A 20,459-nucleotide genomic window follows, 5' to 3' on the forward strand; every position below is an offset into this window, starting at 1 on the left:
GCTCCAGGGCTGGGAGAGATCTGCTGCTGGAGGGACTGAAATAAAGCCAGGATTGTGTCTGCACTGTGCTGCTCCTTGAGTGGGGATGGGGACTAAAGCATCACTGGTCCGTGCTGGGGCCAGGTCAGGGCTGTCACATCTGGACACTCAGGTGGTGAAATGGGTCAGGCCCATGGTGGGGGGATGCCCTGGGTGATTTTTGGGTGGTAGCTGATCCCCTTGGGGGTGAGCTGTGTCTGTCCTAAGCAAAGAGGATCTGGGTGCTGTGGGAAGGTAAACCTTGGGGAAGGTCTTGGGACTTGCTGAGGTGACTGAGTGCTGTAGCCAGGTCTGGTGTGTGGGGGCTTGCCCAGGGCTGTGCTGGGGAGATGAAGCCACAAGGGACACAGTCGTGTCCAGGCTTTCCACTGCAACAACCCTCAGGAGGCAGGGACAGGCTTTGGTCCTGCTGGTGTCCTGTGCTGTGCTGTGGGGCTGCTGGTGTCTGGGGTGGGACACCTGCTAGCCTCTGCCCCATCCCTGGGTGCTGTGAAGGTTGGGCTGCTCCTTGGAGAGCTCCCCTGGGAAAGGCTGGGGCTGCGATGCCTTGGGATCTCCAAACCCACTCATTACCCCAAGAAAAGGGAGGGTGCAGGGACAAACTGCTCTGGTAGCAGCATGCAGGGCATGAGCAGTGCCGTGGGGCTGGTGCTGGACTGCCCTGGTGGTGTGGAGCTTCCCTTGTGTCCCCTGCACCCCACAGGGCAGCTGGATCCCCACCAGCTTTGCCCTGCAGCTGACAGCCCTGCCCCACCAGACCGAGCACCTTCTGCCCCTGAGAATGTCATTTTGTCCCTGCTGGCTCTGTCCTTGTGGGGCCAGCCCCAAACCCAGCACTCCCCCCCAGGGTTAACCCCGGTGGCAAAGCTGCTGTGCTGCCCTGGGTTTGCTGAGACAATGATGATTCCTGCCAGGGAGAGGCCAGCTACAACGTGAGGAGCTGGCTAAAGCACCCCGGTGCCAGCAGCACCTCCCCAGCAGCAGGGCCAGGAGCTGGCACAGAGCAGGGGCAGCACAGGGCTGCAGGGCTGGCTCACTCCCGGGGTCACCCTGCTGCTCTCCACCTCTCACAGCACATCCCCTGCACGTCCCCGTGGCTTTGGGGCATTGCCTCTGCTGCCTGGGTTCCCGTGCATCCTGAAGGTGAAAAAAACCCAACCCTGCTGAAAATTCAAAGTGCTCTTTTGATTATGTGCCACGAAGAAAACAGCCTTGATGTTGAAAGGAGGCTAATGATGGGACCAACAGGACATTTTTGGTGACAGAAGCCCAGGCTCCATCTCAATGTGTCTTTAAAAGGGACAAATTTCAGGTTTGCCTATGAAATAGTAACTAAATGACATCACCACACACATTGCTGCTGGGGAAGTGATTTAGAGATGCCTTGCTGCATCTGCTCTCTGCTGGAAGGAGGAGGAAGATCTCCTCACCAACATTAAATTTAAATGAGCCAGTCCTCACTTCCCTGCTTCTGCAGCTCTCAGCTCCTGCAGGAGGGTGGCTGGGGTGCACAGGCTTCAGTGGGGGTCCACCATGCCAGATCTCCATGCCTGGCTTTCTAAGGGTGTCAGAATCAGAGTTCTCTACCCAGGAGGGCTCCCTGGGTCTGTATGGACCCATTGCAGGGTGGGATTTGGTCTCCACTTGCCTCAGCACTTTGTTCAGCCCCTTGTCCCAGCAGAGCCACCCGTGCCCATCTCCCACAGGAGGGTGATGCCAAGGACCCCAATGTCCCCACGGGTGGCACAGAGAAGTCCAAGTGCCTTTGGTGATGTAGAAGTTGTTTTAGGGTGCAGTGAGGCTGGGATGACCCCACCCCAGCACCTTGCAGTACCCCCACACCCCAACCTGGGCACCTGTGTCCTCAGCCACTCAGGTGCACTGCCCCCCTCTGCGAGCTGCTGGCAGGCTTTGTCATGTTCCACATTATTTTTAATTATATTTTCTTTTAAAGGGCTATTAATTACAAAGATTTCCCACAGAGGCCTCATATGATAAAAAAAAAAAAAAAGTATCAGAAGAAAAGGAGTAAAAATCCCCTGCTTTTCACATCAAGAGTTCTTACAGGTAAACTGGAATATGAATAAAACTGACAGGGGCCAAGCAGTGAGGGAGCAAAGTTTGAGGTGTGTAAGGGCCAGTGGCACTCGGGGTGCCAAGATCATTTGTGGGTACAGAGCCCCCTTCCTGGAGGAAAACCTGCCATCCCAGCCATGCCAGATGTTCCAGCCTGCAGCTGCCAGCCTGGGGCAGCACCCACTGGGATGAGATGTGCAGAGGGTGCAGGGCACCAGCTCCTGCTCATGACCCAGCACCCTGCTGGCTTGGCCCTAGGGACAGGTTTCCCTGTCCCAGCTATTCTCTGCTCCTCAGAGAAAGGGAGACATTTGTCCCATGTCAGCTGGTCACTGCTATCTGTGCCATATGTTCATTTAATATTAATTTATTTTAAAGCCATTTGGGTCATTTTCTCCCCGGCTGGAGAGGGAAGCTGCTGTGTTAGGACTGGGGAAGAGGTGTGGAGGGTGCCTGACCTGCCATCCAGAGCTGGGAGTCAGGGGACAGGGCTGCTGGCCTCTTTGGGGAGGGATGTGACCCCCTTCCCACAGCAGCACAGCCCTTGCACAGGGGTTTAATGATTTTAACCTACCTGAGGTGGGGCTGATGCCTTGGAGTGGCTACCTAGAACAAGATAAGGACAAAATAAGGAGAATAAGAGCAGATATTTAATAAAAGCCTTCAGCAGGGAGCAAGGCAGGAGCTGGGTGAGGCTTCATGTCAGGGGGAGAGCAAGGCAGAGCCTCTCCAGGGCACTGGAACAGGGACCTGCCTTGATCTTTGCTGGATTCAGCAGAGTTTCTTTTCCTGCTGGAGGGAGGAAGCCGTGGTAAATGTGAGAGGATATTTAACAGGGACAACATCCAGTGTAGTGCTGTGTCCTTGTGAGCTGTCTGGGAGGGGGGTGGTCTGGTTTTGTGCCTTGTGATGGTCAGAGCCAGGATGTAGCCACTAAAACACCCAATCTGCCCAGACAGAATAGCCTTGAAAGGGTACTTCCCTTTCCTCTTCGTGTTTTCCACAGGTAATAGAGGTTGTGAAGGGAAATGTAAATTTTTTAAAGATGGCGGGGGCAGAGAGATTTTTATTATAAATTAAGTTCTGAGCCCCAGAGCTGAAACTGGGCTCGGGTCAGCTCCTTGCTCTCTCAGGAGAATGAACCACATCAGTGCCACAGCCTCAAGTGGCTCAGCCCTCTCACACAAAGCAGTTCCCAAAACTCAGGCCGTGCTCAGGCATGGATTGACTGTGTGCCAGGAAGTCAAGGTGCAAACATTGATCACGTAGGAGAGTGCTGGTCATCTGCCAACAAAAAACATTCCCCAGCCTAAATTATTAATTCTTTCATGCACACCCAGTGGATTGCACTGGTCACGGGTGTCCCCTTGTCCCCTTGCACTGTGGTGGTGCTTTCTGCCATAGTGCATATTCCCTCTAACCACTTGTCTGGCTCTTCACTTAATAAAGATTGAGAGGGACAATAAACACATTCATTAAAGAGGAAAAAAAAAAAAAAAAAAAAAAAAAAAAAAAGCCTAAATTATTAATTCTTTCATGCACATCCAGTGGATTGCACTGGTCACGGGCGTCCCCTTGCACTGTGGTGGTGCTTTCTGCCATAGTGCATATTCCCTCCAACTCCTTGTCTGGCTCTTCACTTAATAAAGATTGAGAGGGACAATAAATACATTCATTAAAGAGGAAAAAAAAAAAAAAAAAAAAAAAAGAAAGATGAAGTCCTGCTTATGGCCTCTAGCAGTTGGTTTCATTGAGTTTCTCCCAAACATCCTGTGGTGGTTCCTGGTGCCAGCCCCTGGGGCTTGGGGATGCAGCACCAGACTGGGAAGACCATGGCATTGATGGGATAACTGGGAAGAGCATCAAAGTGTCTGGATGATGACAGAGGGAATCAGCAAAAGGACCTCTTGGGGGAAATGAGATGTTTGGATGGGATTATGAGGAGTTAAGGTGCTGGTTTGTGCTGTTTGGAACAGGGGGCTGGTCTGTTGCTCCTCACAGATCCTCCACTGCTGTCCATAGGGGGGAAAGTGTTCTTTGAGCTGTAGGTGCTGAGTACGGGAGCATCCCAGCAGGGCTGGGGCTGGGAGGAGCAGCCAGGTCACTGGACCAGGGAGGGCAGGGAGCAGGGTGTGTGTGGGGCTGGGCTTGGTGGGTGTCCCTGCTGTCGCTGTGTCACCTCAGATAGTGTGAGTGGTGTTTCTCAGGGAGTTAACTCACTGACAGGGCAGCCAGGAGCCCCTTTGCACAGCAGGGACTCTGATCCCACACAACTGGCTGTCACTGGTGGGGTGGGGAGCAAGGGCAGAGCAGATTTGCGGCTCTCTAAGTGCTCTTCCCCAGCACTTGAGCCTGTGAATGGCTGTGGGAGGCCTGCTCTGCCCCCAGACTGTGACATCCAAAGCAAAATGTGTGTTTTCCATCCAGTTCCAAGGCATGAGAAGGGCTTTGGACCTTGCTGTGATTAATCACTCAGCCCTGAGCTGGATCTGTATGGGTTCCATCTATAGCTCCCAGAACTGATAGAAATATTGTCCTGCCTTATTAAAATCACCCACAGCTACTGCAGCTGTGTGTCAACAGCAAAACAAATAGCGACTGGTTCCCATCGGGCTGCAGCCTCTCTGCTGAGGCTGTCTTCAATCCTCCTCCTGCCAAAGTGCTTACAGATGTAGGCTTCCCCTGCTGCAGCTCCCAGCAGCTCCTGTGTGGCTGATTCCAAATCCCATTACCATGCTGGGGCTGGAGCCATTTTTGGTGAGCATCAGCTTGGCGAAATCTCCCCCGTGACGTGAAATGTTGCTCATCATGCTTTTCCTAGAAGGACTGCTAAGGTAAAGAGTGCAGGGCTGTGCTCCCCACAAAAACCTCCTGAGCTACGTGGAGGAGCAGAGCGAGAGGGCTGTGCTGGGATGAAAGCAGGGCTGCTTCCTCTTCCTCCTCTTCAGGTGTCCCTCTCAGGGTCTGCTGAGTAATTTGGGGCTCATCACAACTGCTGTTGAGGGCATAACTGATGTTGTAGTGCACAAGTCCCCTTCCTCTTGCCCCTCCAAAACCACCATACCCCTGAAATTCCTGCCACTGTTTAAGCTGTCCCTGGCTCACCCTCATCCCTTCCCTCCTGTGCTATCTTTGGTCTAATTAGAAGGCCAGGATTGTGCATGTGAGGTGACTGTGACCTCGTTAGTTCCTTATGCTGTATTGAAATTTCTACTCATTTACATCCCAAATCCCTAAATGTGCAGCTCTGGTCTCCGGGGTCACTTCTTGCTGCTTTCCATCCTTCTCATCAAGGCTTTGGGCTGGAGCTCTGTTGCCTGTCCTTGACAGATCACTCCACTTCTGTCTGGAAGCTGAGCCCCCCTCAAACAAACCCTGTTGTCTGAGGAAGACAAATTCCTGGTGTAGCCTGGGAACAAGGGAAGGGCTCCCTGGGGAGATGCCATGGGCTTGGGCAGTGCTGGGTGGGCAAATGAACATCCTGGCTGTGCTGTGCCAGGCTCTGGGTGCTCATCCTTCTGAGATCCACAGCCAAGATCACTCTTCCCCTAGCAAGAACACCTTTTTTGTTTAGTATTAGCTCATGCCAAACTCCTGTTAGGCTGGTGGTGCAGGCTTGATCCTCCTTGAGTGCTTCACTTTAAATATAGGCTTGACACACCGTATATCCTCTTCTTTTTTCCTGTCCTAGTTGAAGGGAGAATGCTGTTGGAGATGGGAAGGTTTTCATCGTCTCTCGTGTGTGATGTTGGATCCCTTTATAGGGCAGGTATCTTCTAAAGCAAAACGCTTCCAATTCTCACGGTAAGCATCATTCTTGAAAATGTATGCAATAAACAAAACGAGCCAAATGTAATTAAAATGAAGACAGCATATAATCTGGTAACCCACTTAGAGGCTCAAAGCTTCAGCATTAAAAAAAAATGTTTGCTCCAAATCCATTTAAATAAACAGACCGACACACAAAGGCTCTCTGTACATTATTGGGATACAAAGAGGATCGGATCAAAAGCAGCTGTGCCCAGGCTGTACATATGTAGCGAGGAAATTGCTTGATCTAGGGCTGCACCTTGTACATGCAAATGTGTTCCTGGACCTTCCCGGGAGCTGCATTTGTGCCACAGCCCAGCTGCTGGGCTGTGCTCTGCCAGGGTGCCAGGGCTGGGCTGTGCCCCACTGTGGCAGGGCTGGCTGGGGGCTCAGGGAGAGGGAAGCTGCTGTGTTAGGACTGGGGAAGAGGCGTGGAGGGTGCCTGACCTGCCATCCAGAGCTGGGAGTCAGGGGACAGGGCTGCTGGCCTCTTTGGGGAGGGATGTGACCCCCTTCCCACAGCAGCACAGCCCTTGCACAGGGGTTTAATGATTTTAACCTACCTGAGGTGGGGCTGATGCCTTGGAGTGGCTACCTAGAACAAGATAAGGAGAATAAGAGCAGGTATTTAATAAAAGCCTTCAGCAGGGAGCAAGGCAGGAGCTGGGTGAGGCTCCATGTCCAGGGGGAGAGCAAGGCAGAGCCTCTCCAGGGCACTGGACAGGTGCCAGGGCTGGTGTGCCCCACTGTGGCAGGGCTGGCTGGGGGCTCAGGGAGCTCCTGGCGTGCTCCTGTGCTTTGGCTGTGGCAGGAAGGAGCCAAAGACAGCCAAGCTCTGCCCCTTCCGTGCACACAGAGCATCCAGAGGGGGGGATGGCTCAGAAACCTGTAAAAAAATGGGACTGCCTGACCTCAGCACCTGTGTCATGAGCTCTCTGCTTGCCTGGTGTCACATGTGCCATGTGCTGTCACACCAGTGTCCCTCTGGGCTTGCAGGAGGGTCTCCTGGCCCTGCACAGAGATTTGATCTCCTCTGCCTGGACACTGTCGCTCACAGCTCTGCAGCAGAGTCTGGCTGGCCTTGAAGTTTTGCCAATAGCAATGTGATTTGTCTCGGGTTGGACAGCACAGGCTGTGAATCCAAGATCAAGTGTGCTCCTAGGCCAGCAGGATTTGGCCAAGAGAAGGTATTTTGGGTCAGACAGGAGCATCTGCCTGTTGTTCTTGCAGGTGTTTTTGGCCTAGCTGGAGCTCTTGGGAAGGACATGCTCACATTTATAAAAATATGATGGAGCAGCTACTGGGGAAGAGTGAGAAAGCTGTTTCTAAAGTGGAAAAAAAAAATTCGAAGCATTTAGAAGCAGCGTCCTGGCTCAGCCTGGGGATGTCCAAACGCCGGGTGCTGGCAGAAAATCCTTTACTCGGGTCCCGCTGGAGGAAAGTGACTCGGCAGCGGCCGGCAGTGCCCGTGTGTCCCCCGCCTGTCCCCCGGGGCGCTGGCAGCGCGGTCCCCGTCGTCGGGGCCGGCTCCCGCGGCGGCCGGGACTGGCACCGGCAGAGGGAGCTGCGGCCGCGTCCTGCGAGCGGGGGGCACCGGGGGAACCGGGGGAACCGGCTGCTGCCGAGCTGGGGGTGACGGGTCCCCCTCCTCGGGGCCGAGCCCCTCTGCGAGCTGCTGGCCGGGCTCGTGTGCTCGCTCAGCGTGGGGGCGAGCGGCTCGGGACGGGCGAGCGCTCTCCCAGCCGGAGCCTGGGAAGGGGGGAGAGCTGCACCGAGCCCAGCAGCGCGCTCTCCGCTCCCGGCCGGCAGCCCCTGGGACCCGCAGCGGGGCGAGGATCTCCTGCGGGGCTCAGGAGCGCTCGGGGGGCTCCGCACCGGCTCCGGCAGTGCTCTCGGCACTCCGGCCCTGCCGGCCTTGCTCTCCCGGCGCTCTCCTCTCCCGCGGCAGAGGCCGGTCGGGGCAGTCCGTTCCCTCCGCATCTCTCCCTCCTGCCTGCCCCCGGCTCTCCCTCTCCCGGTGCTCGCTGCAGGGTCCCACCGGGGCTGGCCTGCCTGCGGCAGCGTGCGGCTTTCTCGCTCTTCCCTGCCCCCGCTCTTCGTCTCCCCGTTCTCCCCCGCAGCCCCGCAGGGCAGGGACTGCCCAGTCCCGGTGCCGGTGCCCGGTGCCGGTGCCGGGTCCCGGGTGCGCCCCGTCCAGCCCCGCCGGGACCGCGCTGCCCGTCCAGCTGTGCTGGGTGACTGACAGGCGCGGCAGCCAATGGGGAGGCTCCGGGGGGCCGCGGGCGAGCCCCCATTGGCGGCGGGGGGAGGAGGAGCCGGGACTTGAAGTTGGAGTGAGGGATCCAGCTGTGCGGAGCGCTCGGCTCGGCGCGGCCGCCGCGGGAGCATCCTCCGCCGCCGCCCGTCCCCGCGGCACCGGGCGGCATCCCAGCGCCCCGGGCAGATGTTGGGCAGCAGGGGGGACAGGCAGAGCAGCTAGGGCCGGGCCGCCCCCCGGGTGGGGGCCAGCACCGGCAGCGGGGGCCGCCCCGCCGCCGCCTCCCTGCCCGCGGCTCGGGGCCCCGAAAGCACGGCGAGGAGGAGCTACGGAGCCCGCAGACAGCAGGGCAGGAGGAGGGGGGCGGCCCGGCCCCGGCGGGGGGAGAGGCAGTGGCTCGCCCGGCCATGCCACCCCGGCGCTGAAGCCGCCCCGCCGCATCCCCCAGCCCCCCTGCCCCGCCATGGCCGCGCCACTCTAGGCGTCCCACCGGCTCGCCCCGCGTCGCCCCGGCTCCCCCGGGGCCGCCGGCCGGAGGATGGACGAAGATGGACCGCGAGCGGCCGAGGAGGATTCGGAGCCGGGCAGAGCCAAGACTTTCATCCGCCTTAATGACCTGTCCGGGGCCGGGGGCCAGCCGGGGCCGGGGGACAGGGAGGCGGGCAGCGGCGACTCGGAGGCGGAGGCGCTGCCCTACCCGGCGCTGGCCCCCGTCGTCTTTTTCTACCTGAGCCAGGAGAGCCGGCCGCGGAGCTGGTGCCTCCGCTTGGTCTGTAACCCGTATCCTTTGCAGGTGTTCGGCGGCGAGGTAAGCCCCACGGGGCCCCCGCGGCCCCGGAGCGGCCGGCAGGGAGGGAATTCCTCCCGTGTGGAGCCCGCCGGGTGATGGGGAAGGAAGGAGCCGTCACCCGCCGTCCCCAGGGCAGCGGGCGGCACCCGGAGACGCTCCCCCCATCCCCGCTGCTCGCCAGGGAAGTTTTCCGAGCTGTTGCGGGGGCTCGGCCGTCCGTGTCGGGCTCCCCTCCTGCCGGGCTCCCCTCCCTCGGCCGCGGCTCCAGCAGGGACTCGGGTGGGAGCTGCTGGGCACCATCTCCCCCGGGCATCGACCGTCTCTGGTCCTGCTCCCCCGACACACGGAGGGACCCGACCCCGCTCTCTTGCCTTGAGGATCGGTTTTTCCTTCTTGACCCCGTTTCTCGCCCATTTTAGGCTCTCTGGTCCCTTCCCTGAGGGTTTGCGAGACGGGTGCGGTCTGGAGGGAGGCGGAGGTTTTGGGGGTTGCTTTGCTGGCCAGCCCGAGGGTCCCTGAATAATTCAGGGTGCTCGAGGCCCGTCGAAGGGCCCGTTCTCGGCGGTCCCTGGGGATGCTCCTTGTTTGGACGGGTCGGGGCAGGGTGGGGGTCATGGTCCTGGGCGTGCATTGGCCAAGGGCAGCTGTTTGTCACATCCTAGGCTGAGCCACGACCCCCCAAAGGCTTCTGATCTCCTTCCAAGCTCCCTGTCTGCTCTGGCACAGGCCGAGCCGCTTTAGTCAAGTTTAAGCTTTCAAAAGGAGGGGGGTGGAGGGAAAAAAAAAAATAGAGCAGACAATAGAAAAAATTCTTCTTTCCACAGTTTTGGTGTCTTTAAAGCTTCCCTTTGGAGTTGAGTTGCAGCCAGCACATGGCTTCCGCATGGCTCCTAGCATTCCGAGTATCTTAGCATCCCCAAATCCCAGTTTCATTTATTATATTTTTATGTAGGAACGAAACCCCGAAAGGCAGTGAAATGAAGCGCTGTGGCTCCCAGCAGGGGTGGTGCAGGAGAGGCAGCAGTGCCCGGGAAGTTCCCGCGGCCGTGCTGAGCCAGAGGCAGGCGAGCGGGCTGGGCAGCAGCCCCACATCTGGAGGGGGAGAGGCTGTGCAGCGGCACGGAGGACATGTTAAATGGTACAGAGCACCAGAATGCCCTGTGCGAGTCCTTCTCCACTCCTGCTGTGCAGGGGCTGTTAGGGATTGCATCTCAGCTGAGGTTGGTGTGCTCGGTCTGCTGGAGTTGTGAATATTGGTTTACTTGAGCTTCAGCAAAGATTTCTCTGATAAACAGGCTGCCTTCTCTCCTAAAATGTCCCCCAGGAGGGAAAAATCCAAGATTTCTCTTCCCAGTCATGAATACTCTCAGCAGCTTCTCCCCAGATCTCTTTCAGACCAGCTAAGCAGTTCAAACTGCCTTTATTTAAACATCTTAGAAAATCTCACAACTTTGTGAAGCCTTCTGTTTTGGAAAGAAATATTAACGACAGGCTGCAAGTCAGTGTGTTCTTGTTGCCTACTATGACTAATAATATTTATGATTTCTGGTTTAAATATGTTTCCAAGTATTTATGTTTTTTTTTGTTTGTTTTGTTTTGTTTCTTTTTAAATTTAATTTTTATAAATTTTTAATCTTTGATATGCTGTTTTGAATCTGATGTTAACATCTGCATGTTTTAGTGTTTTCAGTAAAATCCCCCACCCCAGTAACGGCTTGAAATATGTTTTCTCCTCTGTGGCTGCAAAAACAATCTGATTTACTTTTGTCCTTGGAAAATTAGTGGTGTTGTGGGCACCTGCAAACAGCACTGTGAGTCAGGGATGAACATTAAGTGCAGTCCCACCAGCTGGGATTTTTGTCGCCAATTTTTCACTTGTTACTGACAGAGAAAGGGTCTTGCTGGGGCCACAAGGATGATGCTGTGGATCTTTGAGTAATGTGGCTGCATGCAGCTGCTTGTTTTCAGGGTCACTGACCCAGAATTGGGGGAGTTTATTTTAAAACAACACAATAAATAAATAAATAAATAAATAAATAAGGCAGTTCAGCCTTCAGATGAGAGGAGCACAGTAGCTACTTTGGTACCTGCACTGTGTCCCCCATCACTTGCTGGGTTGTTCAGCAGAGCATTGTCTTACTCATCCCTTTGCCTTTCTGCCTCTCCAGGGCTGGAGCTGAGCCTGCTCCTGTTTATATTTATTACTTTTATTTTTTTTCTTCAGTGTGGTGGCCCTTCTCAGGCTGTAACCTTCTAGGAATTGTGCCTCGCTGTTAAAGCCATGTAATCACGTTGCTGGAAAGTCTTTGTTGCCACCAGCTGCCCTGAGGAGGAGTGACAGTGCTTTGGCTGAGTGGGTGGTGAATCCTGCCCCAGCTCCGGGCAGTTTGGAGCTTTCCCTGCCTTCTGCCACTCCCTGAGGTGGATTTTACCTTTCAGAAACTGGATGGGAGGACTCTGCTTTGAGCTGTGCTTGTGGAGATGCAGAGCCCGGGGCCTTTCCAGGCAGATTTGTGGTGCTCTAATCTGACTGATGAAATTTACTGTTGATGGGGCATCAGGAGCAGGTGCAGGACCCACTCTTGCCCAGGAAGGACAGCTTGTACCCCCAAAGTGCAGCTGGAACTCCTGGGATTCTGCTCTGTATCCCTGCCCAGGCAGTCAGGGTGGCTGTGGTACCTGAGGCCGGGCCAGGGGAGGGTGATGGCTGAGGTGCTGAGTGCCCAGCAGGGATGCAAAGTCCTGTCCATGTGTTTTTTGAGGGTTTTCTGCCATGTTTCTGTCTAGAGCAGTTCTTGCTGTCTGCAGCAGAGATGTGGGGTACTGTGTTGCTCTCCTGCTCCTCCTCTCCCTTAAGGCTAGAAGGAGGTCATGAAGTTTGTCCTGGTCCAGAAATTTTCCAGAGCCTGAAACCTTGGTGTTTTTAACTCTGAACTTGCTTCTCCCTCCACTCCATTGTGATCTTTGAGTGAAAACCTCTCTGGGAGCCAGGAGGGGACGAGCCTGGATGGCAGCCTGCATATTCCTGGTGGCTCTGGGGTAGAAGGCTCTTCCCCTGGGAAGGGACAAGCTCAGTGGCACAGTGCTGGAGCCACAGGCTCGGAGATGGGAAGGGCTGTGGCACATGCAGGGTGTCCTGGTGTGTGTGCTGGCAAGGCTGGCAGAGGAGAAGCAGGAGTCTCTGAGGGGGAGAAGAGAGGAGGCAAGCTGGTTACTCGACTTTCACTTGCAAAATGAAAGCACCACGAATGATGGGAAGATGAAAGGCTGTGTCAGGGTCTGTGCCAGGCTGCTCCTCTGATCAGAGACAAGAAACGAGGCTATTTCTTGAGAGCTGAGGAGTGATTGAAGAGCGGGGATGGAGAAAGTGGGGAGGATGCTACCACTTGGCATTAAGAGCTCTGAATAGAGAAATAACAGTGTGACTGAAAGGGCCTGTGATATCTATTGTAGTACTGAAAACTGCCTCATCCCCCACGCCTGCCTGCCTGCAGAGTGCTGCTGCCTGGAGAGCAGCACACGGCAATGGGGGGCTACAAAGCCCTGCTGGAAGGTGCCATTCCTGGGGAGACACTGGCTGAAATCCTGGTGTTTTCCTCCTGGTTTGGAGGGTGGAGGGCAGCCCTGCAAATTCCCTTTGTGGGAAGGAGAGGTTTGGGTGGCGTGGGGAGGGGTGCTCCCATCCTGCCTGGCTGCTCTGCGGCACAATCCCTGGGACTTGGGCTTTGGGAATGGCTTTGGCAAAGAATCTGTCACGGAAACCAGCCCTGCCTTCATGTGGCAACAAAACAGAGAGGAGCTGCCTCACATGGCTCTGCTCACTCCCCAGCAGGGAGAGGTGGGTGACCAAAGCTGGGTCCTGGGGAGGACTGATTGCTCCCAACTCCTGCTGGAAGTTGCAGGTGCCCAGACACGTCCAGGAATGGGGCTGGAATCTCCATCCCTTCATGCCAAGGTGTAGCTGAGCTCTGCACCAGGCTGGCTCACAGGATGGCTGAGCTGCTGTGCTAGAGCTTGGTTCTTCATGGAAGGCACTGCTGGCCCCACTGAGGGCACATCAGCCCTGCTGAGCTCACACTGTGCCCTGGGCTGTGGTGGAACCACTCTGGCTGGATCCAGCCCCTCAGGAAGGGCCATGCTCGTGTGTCCCACTGTACCAGAGCCAGGACCCCCTTGCCTGGTGGGGGTGAGACCTGAGGCTGCTCAGCTGTGCTGTGGTTTGGGCTCCCCAGCCCCAGCAGTGCCCCTCAGTGTCCCTCCTCATGGGAATGCCTGCGGTGAGGGCAGTGGGCAAGGGGACCCCGGTCACCTTGTGGGAGATTGGGTGTCCTCACCCTCTCCTCAGTCCTGTCTGCTCATGGGGAGAGCCAGACACTGCTGATGCTGCTCTTTGAAGAGTTCAGTGTGATGCAGTGTTCTTTTTTTATTATTATTATTATCAAAATGGTGTGTTTTTTGGGGCAAGTGCATGTGGTGTCCTTACATTCTATACATTTGTTCCAGCCTCACTTCTGAGGTTAACAAAGCAAAATGCTTTGATTTGATGGGTCAGACCTGAAACGGATCTTGTTTTCATTTAAAAACCCCTCAGAGGAACCAGAATCCGTTTGCTTCACCTGTGTCTGATCCACCCCAGGGCACCTGAGCTTGTTCCTCTCCCCTGACCCAGTTCACTGGCTGATGCCTCCCACCTCTCCCCAGACAGATGGAATTTCTCTCTGCTGTCTCTGTGCCCCCACCTTTGCTCCTGGGGAGAAAAGAGCCCTGGTTTGTGTGGCTGATGCCCTACCCAGGGGTCTTCCACAGCCCCTTGGCCCCCCTGGCTGGGATGGAGCACCCTGCTGCTGCCAGGGCAGGCGCTGCCCCTCCCTGGGCTCACTGCAGCTCCTGCGTGTGATCTCAACCCATCCCTCTTCAGCAAGTGCAGCACAGAGGTGCTGTGGTTATTTCCCTCCTCCCAGGAGACAAATAGCTGCAAATCCTCTTCCCTGCTGTTCACAAACCTTCTGGGAGCTCAGCAGGAGCAGCAGGCGGTGTTCACTCCCCAGAGCTGGGCGCAGTGGCCAGCGTTCCTCTAATCCCTGCCTCCCTGGAAGAGCCAGGAGCAGTTTGATCCTAATCTAGGTGACACCTCATCTCACCAGCAATCTCTGGACCCGTCCGTGGCCCAGCTGTGCCGGCAGCCAGGCGCTTCCTCTGCTCCCTGCGTGTGTGTGTGTGTGTGTTTTTTTTAAGGAGATTCTTCTGCGAATTCCCCCTTCCAGGCTGTTGTGTCACATCTGGAAGTTTGTGTAGGAGTTTATCCAAGTGCTGGAGTACAGCACAGCTTTTTCTCATTTAAAAATCATAGGCTGGCATTTTGAAGCGGGCTGGGGTGGGGTGTGGGGGGGGGAGGGAAGGGGAGAGGGAAGTTGTCTGCCAAAAAGGAGACTGGAGCCGAGGAATCGTAATGACTTCCAGAAGTTTTCTTTCTTCCTTTCTTGCTTTGTGTCCCTCTCTCCCGGCTCTCAGACAAAAGGCTCGGCCTCATGCAGCTCGTGGTTATGTCATCCCAGAGCAGGGAGCCCCGGCCGGGAGGGGTGGCCCCATCCTGCCTGGGGACCCAGCTCTGCTCCGGCTCCTTGTGGGAAATCCAGAGTGCTCGCTCCCGTGTGGGGTGGGGAACGTCTCTGGAGACTGGCTTGGTGTCAGCTCACAGAATACTCTGAGCTGGTTGGACACACAGGGGTCACCGAGTCCAGCCCTTGAGTGAATGGCCCCTGTGGGGCTGCTTTTCATCTGGGGCCAGGAGCTGGGGCAGGGGGCTGGGAGGGGATCCCAGCTCTGCCCCAGCCCCCGTGCCCAGGACAGAGGGGCAGCATGGGGTGGGACCATCCCAGCCACCACGCATCCTCGGGCATGACGTGTCTCCCATCAGACTCCCTGCCCGCAGTTTGATGGGCTTTTGTGTTCCCTGCCCTGCTCAGTAATGCGGGCTCTTGGAGCCAGTCTGGAAATGCCCAGGATTTTATGATGCACAGGAAATTTTCTTCTTTCTTCTCCCCCTGCACCCCCTGCAGAAGCTTTGTCATGCTGAAAATTCTGCTTTCTCATTTTTTTATTTTAAATTCTTTCATTTTTTTCCCTAAACTCTCTCTCATTTTTTCCCCCTCCATTCTGAAAAGACCAAGTTTCAGATTACCCCAAGTTCCCTGCCCAGGTTTTACTCAACTCTCCTTTTTTTTTTCTCTACTGTTTTGCTGAAAGGGAGCAAAACCTTAGGCCAAAATGAACCTCCCTGATGGCTTTTTCACTTGGATCATGAAACCATTTTCCCTTGGCAGAGGACCCATGGGGAGCCTTTGCCCCCGGCAGCCTTGCTGGCTGGGAGCAGAGTCTGAGGGAGCGGGGCCATCCTTGGGGAGCTGTGGAAGGACCATCCAGAGTCAGGTTGGGAGGGCTTTGAAGCTTCACTGTGGTTTGGAGAGGGTTGAATTTCCTAGTTAACTAGGAGGCCTAAGTGTTTCTGGGTTTGTTACAAGGCCAGATCGTGGCTTTCCCTTCCTCTGTGCCTTGGCTCTCCACTGAGCAGCCTAGACGTGAAATGTTCCCTTTGGATGGTGATGCATGCAGAGGTTTCCCCCAACCTGGGTTCATTTGGCTTTGACTTTCTTCAGCCTTGGCCTCTCACCCAGGAATCTGGCCTGATGCTAAGAAATAAAACAAAAACCAAAACAAAACAACAACAAAAAGCCCCCCCAAAACCAACCAAATAATAAAAAAAACCCCCAAACAACACACAAAACCAAAAAAAGGGCGGAAATTCAGATGGTTTTATATAACAGAGTGAGTAACGATGGGTCGTGCTTTGGGATGCTCTCACATCTGCTTCCTACCAAAGCCCCAGCAAAGAAGCTTCGAGCAGATGGAAAAAACACGTTTTTCAGCCTGAATATTTGCTGAGGGAAGCTTTGAGGCTTTCTCTCTGTGCTGGCTGTGGTGGTGCTGGTTAGTGCCTTACGGGAAGGGGCTGCTGGGGTGCCAGGAGCAGCATCCCCTGCCTGAGGTGTGGCATGGCCAGGCAGGTCCTGGCAGGAGCTGCAGCCGTGCCCACGTGTGGGGGACTGGGATGTGCCCGTGGAGTTCATTGGTTTAGCCACAAGTGGATGGAAACTGTCCATTGGTTTGGCTCCCGTGCCTGAAGTGTTGTTTTGGTTGGGATTTTTAGCATGTTTCCAAGGGGCTGGAGGCTGTTTGGTGTTGGGGTTTTCTTGTCACCCGTGTCATCCCAGTTTTCTCTCTCTCCTCTCTCTGCCAGGATGCAAAATCCAAGGGCAAGAGCAGAAGAGGGCTGCAAATGGGAACAAAATGCTAAAGAGGTGATGACTGAGAGCTGGGAGCTTGGCACAGGCTAGCTTATAGAGAAAAGGGGATTTATTTACTGCAATCCAGGTGCTAGCCCCACGCTTACTGGGTTTCTGGTGCAAAGCATCCTTACGTTTATCTTTAATTTGGTTCTTTTCCAAGAGGCTTCTCCCAGTGCATCCATGAACCAGCTTCAGGGTGCTCCCTAACCCTGGGGGCTGAAGGCAAACCCTCAGCCAGCAGCAGTGGAGCTGGGCAAGGACACTCACTGAGCTTCACCCACCCTGGCTGCCCAGCCACCCCGGGGGTTTTATGCCTCCAGGATTTCCTGTGCTTCATACCTTAACCAGGTCAGGTTTGGAAGTCCCTCCTCCTGCATTATTGATGCCTCTGTGCTCCCTCCCGAGATGCTGGTGGCCAGAGCCGCCCCAGGCAGAGCCCTCCCCTGCCCAGTTGTCGAAGAGGGCTCGTTAATGATTTCTTAATTCAATTAGAAAGTGTTTGTTAACCCGTGCCGAGGCTGCAGCTGCCTTCTGGAGGGCAGGGCTCACCCCCATGCCTGCCACTCCTGCTGCCAAAACATTTATTTGGTGTTAAGCTGCCAGCCACGCTATGCAAGTAAAGATGTTAATCATGAGTCAGGTTCATTTTTAACTCTGGATTGAGACCAGTCCTGGGAAGAGCCCTGCTCTGGGAAGGGGAGAAGGTGGTGGGAGCTCTGCTGTGGGTGGGTGTGCAACTCCCAGGGCCAGCTTGTATGGATCCTGTGGAGGGGAGCAAATGTCTCTGCTCCTCCTTGGCTCCAGGGTCTGCAGGAATAAAATGTTCCTTCTGCTGTGGGTGAACGAGGCTTCTAAGTGTGTTTGATGGGCTGCTCTTTAAACACCCTCCTCTGCATCAGTGCTGGCTGCTAAAAACACGAATCCCAGGTCTGGGCTGGTGGTCCCTGTGCCTGTGTTGGATGCAAAATGTGTTTAATTTGGGAACCATCATGTCTGGATAGCCTGGCTGTAGCAATTCTACCTTAATGGGAGGAAAAAAAAAACCTCCAGTAAGAATGATAAATCAAGGAGCCCTCTGATGCTCCATTGAATTAATGTTTATCTGGGCAGATAGGGAGGAAAGGAATTAAATTAATATCTGACTTGTAACTGCTACTGTATGTGATTATTGACTTATCTTGCTTTGGAGGGCCATAAATATGTCTCAGGATATACCCCTGAGACCATAATCTGCTCAGGATCACTGTGCAGGTCTGTCTCTGATGTTCCTTCAGAGATTCATCCTGACTTCTAGGGTCAAAAATCCAAATTCCTCTGACAAAGGACCTAGCCACGTGTGGAGGGGAACGTGTTTGCACTATATGGTAACCATGCAGCATAATTCTTGGAGCTTTCTGCCTTGTATAAATTGCTTTATTGTTTTTGATCCATGGCTGGCTCAGTATTGGAGGGTGTGGAGCCTGAATCCACTCAGAGGAGAGGTACAGGTGAAGCTTCTTGGCTCTGGGATGGATCACAGCTGGGGTCTCATACTCTTATCCACTGCCTTTCTCCCTTTCCTTGGGATTTTGTGCCCCTTAGGCACTTGTTTGGGGTTAAGGATGGCTTGGGGAGATAAGATGGGCCTCTCACCCAGTCCCTCAGTAGCCCTGGCCCAGGGCTTTGGGTGTCCAAAGCCTGGGGAGAGGGGAGAGCTCTTCCCTTTCAGCCCCTGGTGCTGTGTGGGTGCTTCTGTTGATACCCAGTGGGTGTGAGCTGACCCAGGCACCTGAAACCGTGCTGGCCCTGGGGGTGGCCCAGGGCATTTCACAGCTCAGTGAGCGTCTGGGGCTGTGTGCCCACACGTGTGTGGTGCACACAGGGCCAGCAGCTTGCCAAGCAGGTGGATGGTGGCAGCAGGGCCAGGCTGACCTGTCACGTTCCCCTCGTGAAGCTGAGCTGGGGCATCCCTGCGTGGCTGAGCAGTGGCAGGATGTCCTTCCTCCAGATGTGCTGGGTGTTCCCACCTCCTGGGCTGTTTTATGGGGGGGATAACTCTGCCTGTGTGACTCCCCTTGCACAGTGTGTGTTCACCCCATTCTCTGGCACAGCCTGTGTTAGTTAGTGCAGGGCTCTCCAGGCCATCAATGGTGCTCTGAGTCCCCACATCTCTTCTTCTCACCCATTGCCTCAGGCCCTGCTGCCTGGATGGGGCATTGCTGTGGTAAGGGTGTTTTTCAGGATGCTTCTGTTTGTTCCTTCCATCCTATCCCTTAGGATGGTGCACATCCTGCCCCACAGCAGCCCTCTCCATACACCAACACGCTGCTTCCATGGGAGCAATTTCCCCTGCTGTGGGCAAATCACAGCCCCTTCTTCAGAAACTGCTCTGTGGCAGCAGCACAGGGGAATCCTGTCTTTTTCCAGGAAAAAAGAGCAGAGGAGCCCAAGGCAGCACGGGGTATCCACAGTGAGGGTGGAGACACTTCTGCCTTCATCTCAGTAAATGGGCTCTGGCTCCTCCAGCAGAGGATGGTCACATCTCAGCTGGGTTCTGGGCTTGGCTTTGTGCTGGGCTTTGTTTTCTCTTGTCTTGTAGCCCCACGAAGCTGGGCTGTCTCAGCTCTGGGAGCTCAGAGGGTTGAGCAAGCGGGGGTCAAGCTGCAGATCTCACGGTGAGCCAGGGGGTGAAAGGAAAGTGCTTTGTAGTGCCTTTCCCCCAACCCTTCCCTTCCCCACCCCCTGCCACCTCTTCCCCAATCTCCCCCTTTCATTTGCTAAACACCTTGATTTTTTTCACCTCTGGTTTGATTTTTTTTTTTTTTTTTACTATTGCCTGGAATTTGCAGGGGGGGCTGGCTGGAGGTTGGGGGTGGGGGGGGGTGTGTGTGCACTAAATCTATTCAAGGAGTTGTGATCTCTGCATTTCATTTTGCAGTTCAGCTGGAAAGATCTCTTTTCCAAATACACCCACACACAGGCACAGCAAGAGAGGAGAGTGGAGGGGAGGGAGGGAGCTACTCAAGGGGGATGGGGCAGCATGGACAGGGCTGGGGACAGTGGCATGGCCACTGGGAGCCTTTTCAAATCTGACTGGGAATGGTCCCTAGCCTTTATCTGAGGGCAGGAAATGCATCTGCCCTGTATCTCAAGGCCATGCAGATGCTTGGTGGCCCTGTGAGTGCCTGGCTGCTTTAGTCCAGAGCAAAAAGGGGCTGAGAGGAGCAAAGGTCCCTGGGCATAGCCCTTGCCCTGAGCCTGGCAGTGGCCCTGAGAGCATCTGGAGGGACTCCAGGGCAGTTTTAGAATTTCCCCAGTGTTTGTGTGTGTGGGTACATTCACGTCCCCACCATGGGCTGAGCAGAGCCTAGGACATGGCTGCACCGTGGTGAGATCTGCTTTTGCAATGGAAGAAGAGCAAAGGCACAGAAAGAAGTCACAAAACTCCTTCCCCAGTGACCTTCAAGCCAAAATGATCTTGTTTCCAAAGATGAGGCAGTGCTGGAGTGATTCCTTTAGTCTGTAACTCCCTATCACACTGTCACCTTGCAGGGCCTTTCTTGCCAGCCAGGTCCTGACTCCAGCTCTTGGAGGAGCTGGTGGGAGATGCATCCTGCACCTCCCAGTGCTGTTAGGGATGGGGTTAGTGGAAAGCAAATGAACCTTCATCCAGGTGGTCACCTAAATGTGCAGCAGAGGGTAAAGTGAGGAGCTGAAAGACGGGGACTTGGTGTTGGTAGAAGGTTTTGGAGAGATACCTCAGTCTGCCTAAGCTGGGAGCTGACAGTAACCTTGCCTTGTGCCAGCGTGCCAGGGCAATGTGGGGACAGTCACCCGAGCCCCCAGGTCTGGGTCCTTCCCTGACTTCAGGGCTCTGGAGCAGCTTGGGGTGCTGCCACAGGTACCTGCACTCCCACCCAGCTTCCCCTCGGGCCCCTTGGGTGGATGCTGGTGGATGTCCCAAGCTCGGCCCCCGCACACCGAGTCCTTCCCTCGCCCCTTCGGGTCTGTGCGTGATTTTTTCCATCGCTCTGAAGCAGCTGAGCTCATACAACAATATTCCCTGGGCCAACACCGCTCCTTTTTGAAGTTCCTTGTTTTGGTGTTCCTCAAGCTCTGTTTCCTCAGGCATGAAATACAACACCCCTTGGCACTGGAGGCT

The 20,459-nt window shown here is 55.3% G+C and overlaps 1 protein-coding gene across 22 annotated transcripts in view; it reads left to right on the top strand.

The window, feature by feature from the left end:
- The first annotated feature begins 8,258 nt into the window (after window positions 1-8,258).
- The window catches only part of CACNA1G (calcium voltage-gated channel subunit alpha1 G), a 146,463-nt gene continuing 134,262 nt past the window's right edge, over window positions 8,259-20,459 (top strand). For 21 of the 22 annotated variants that reach the window (XR_005628241.1, XR_005628240.1, XR_005628242.1 and 18 more), the window contains exon 1: window positions 8,721-8,962. Coding sequence is in view for 19 of the 22 variants with exons in the window: in XM_039716029.1 (XP_039571963.1) it covers window positions 8,721-8,962 (242 nt within the window). In the remaining 3 variants the exon portion in view is untranslated. Of the gene's footprint in view, window positions 8,963-20,459 lie in introns of all 22 variants that reach the window. The other variant, XM_039716014.1, reaches the window with a different exon arrangement.

Source organism: Passer montanus, unplaced genomic scaffold, assembly GCF_014805655.1.
Source record: "Passer montanus isolate IOZ18808 unplaced genomic scaffold, ASM1480565v1 scaffold35, whole genome shotgun sequence".
Taxonomy (NCBI): domain Eukaryota; kingdom Metazoa; phylum Chordata; class Aves; order Passeriformes; family Passeridae; genus Passer; species Passer montanus.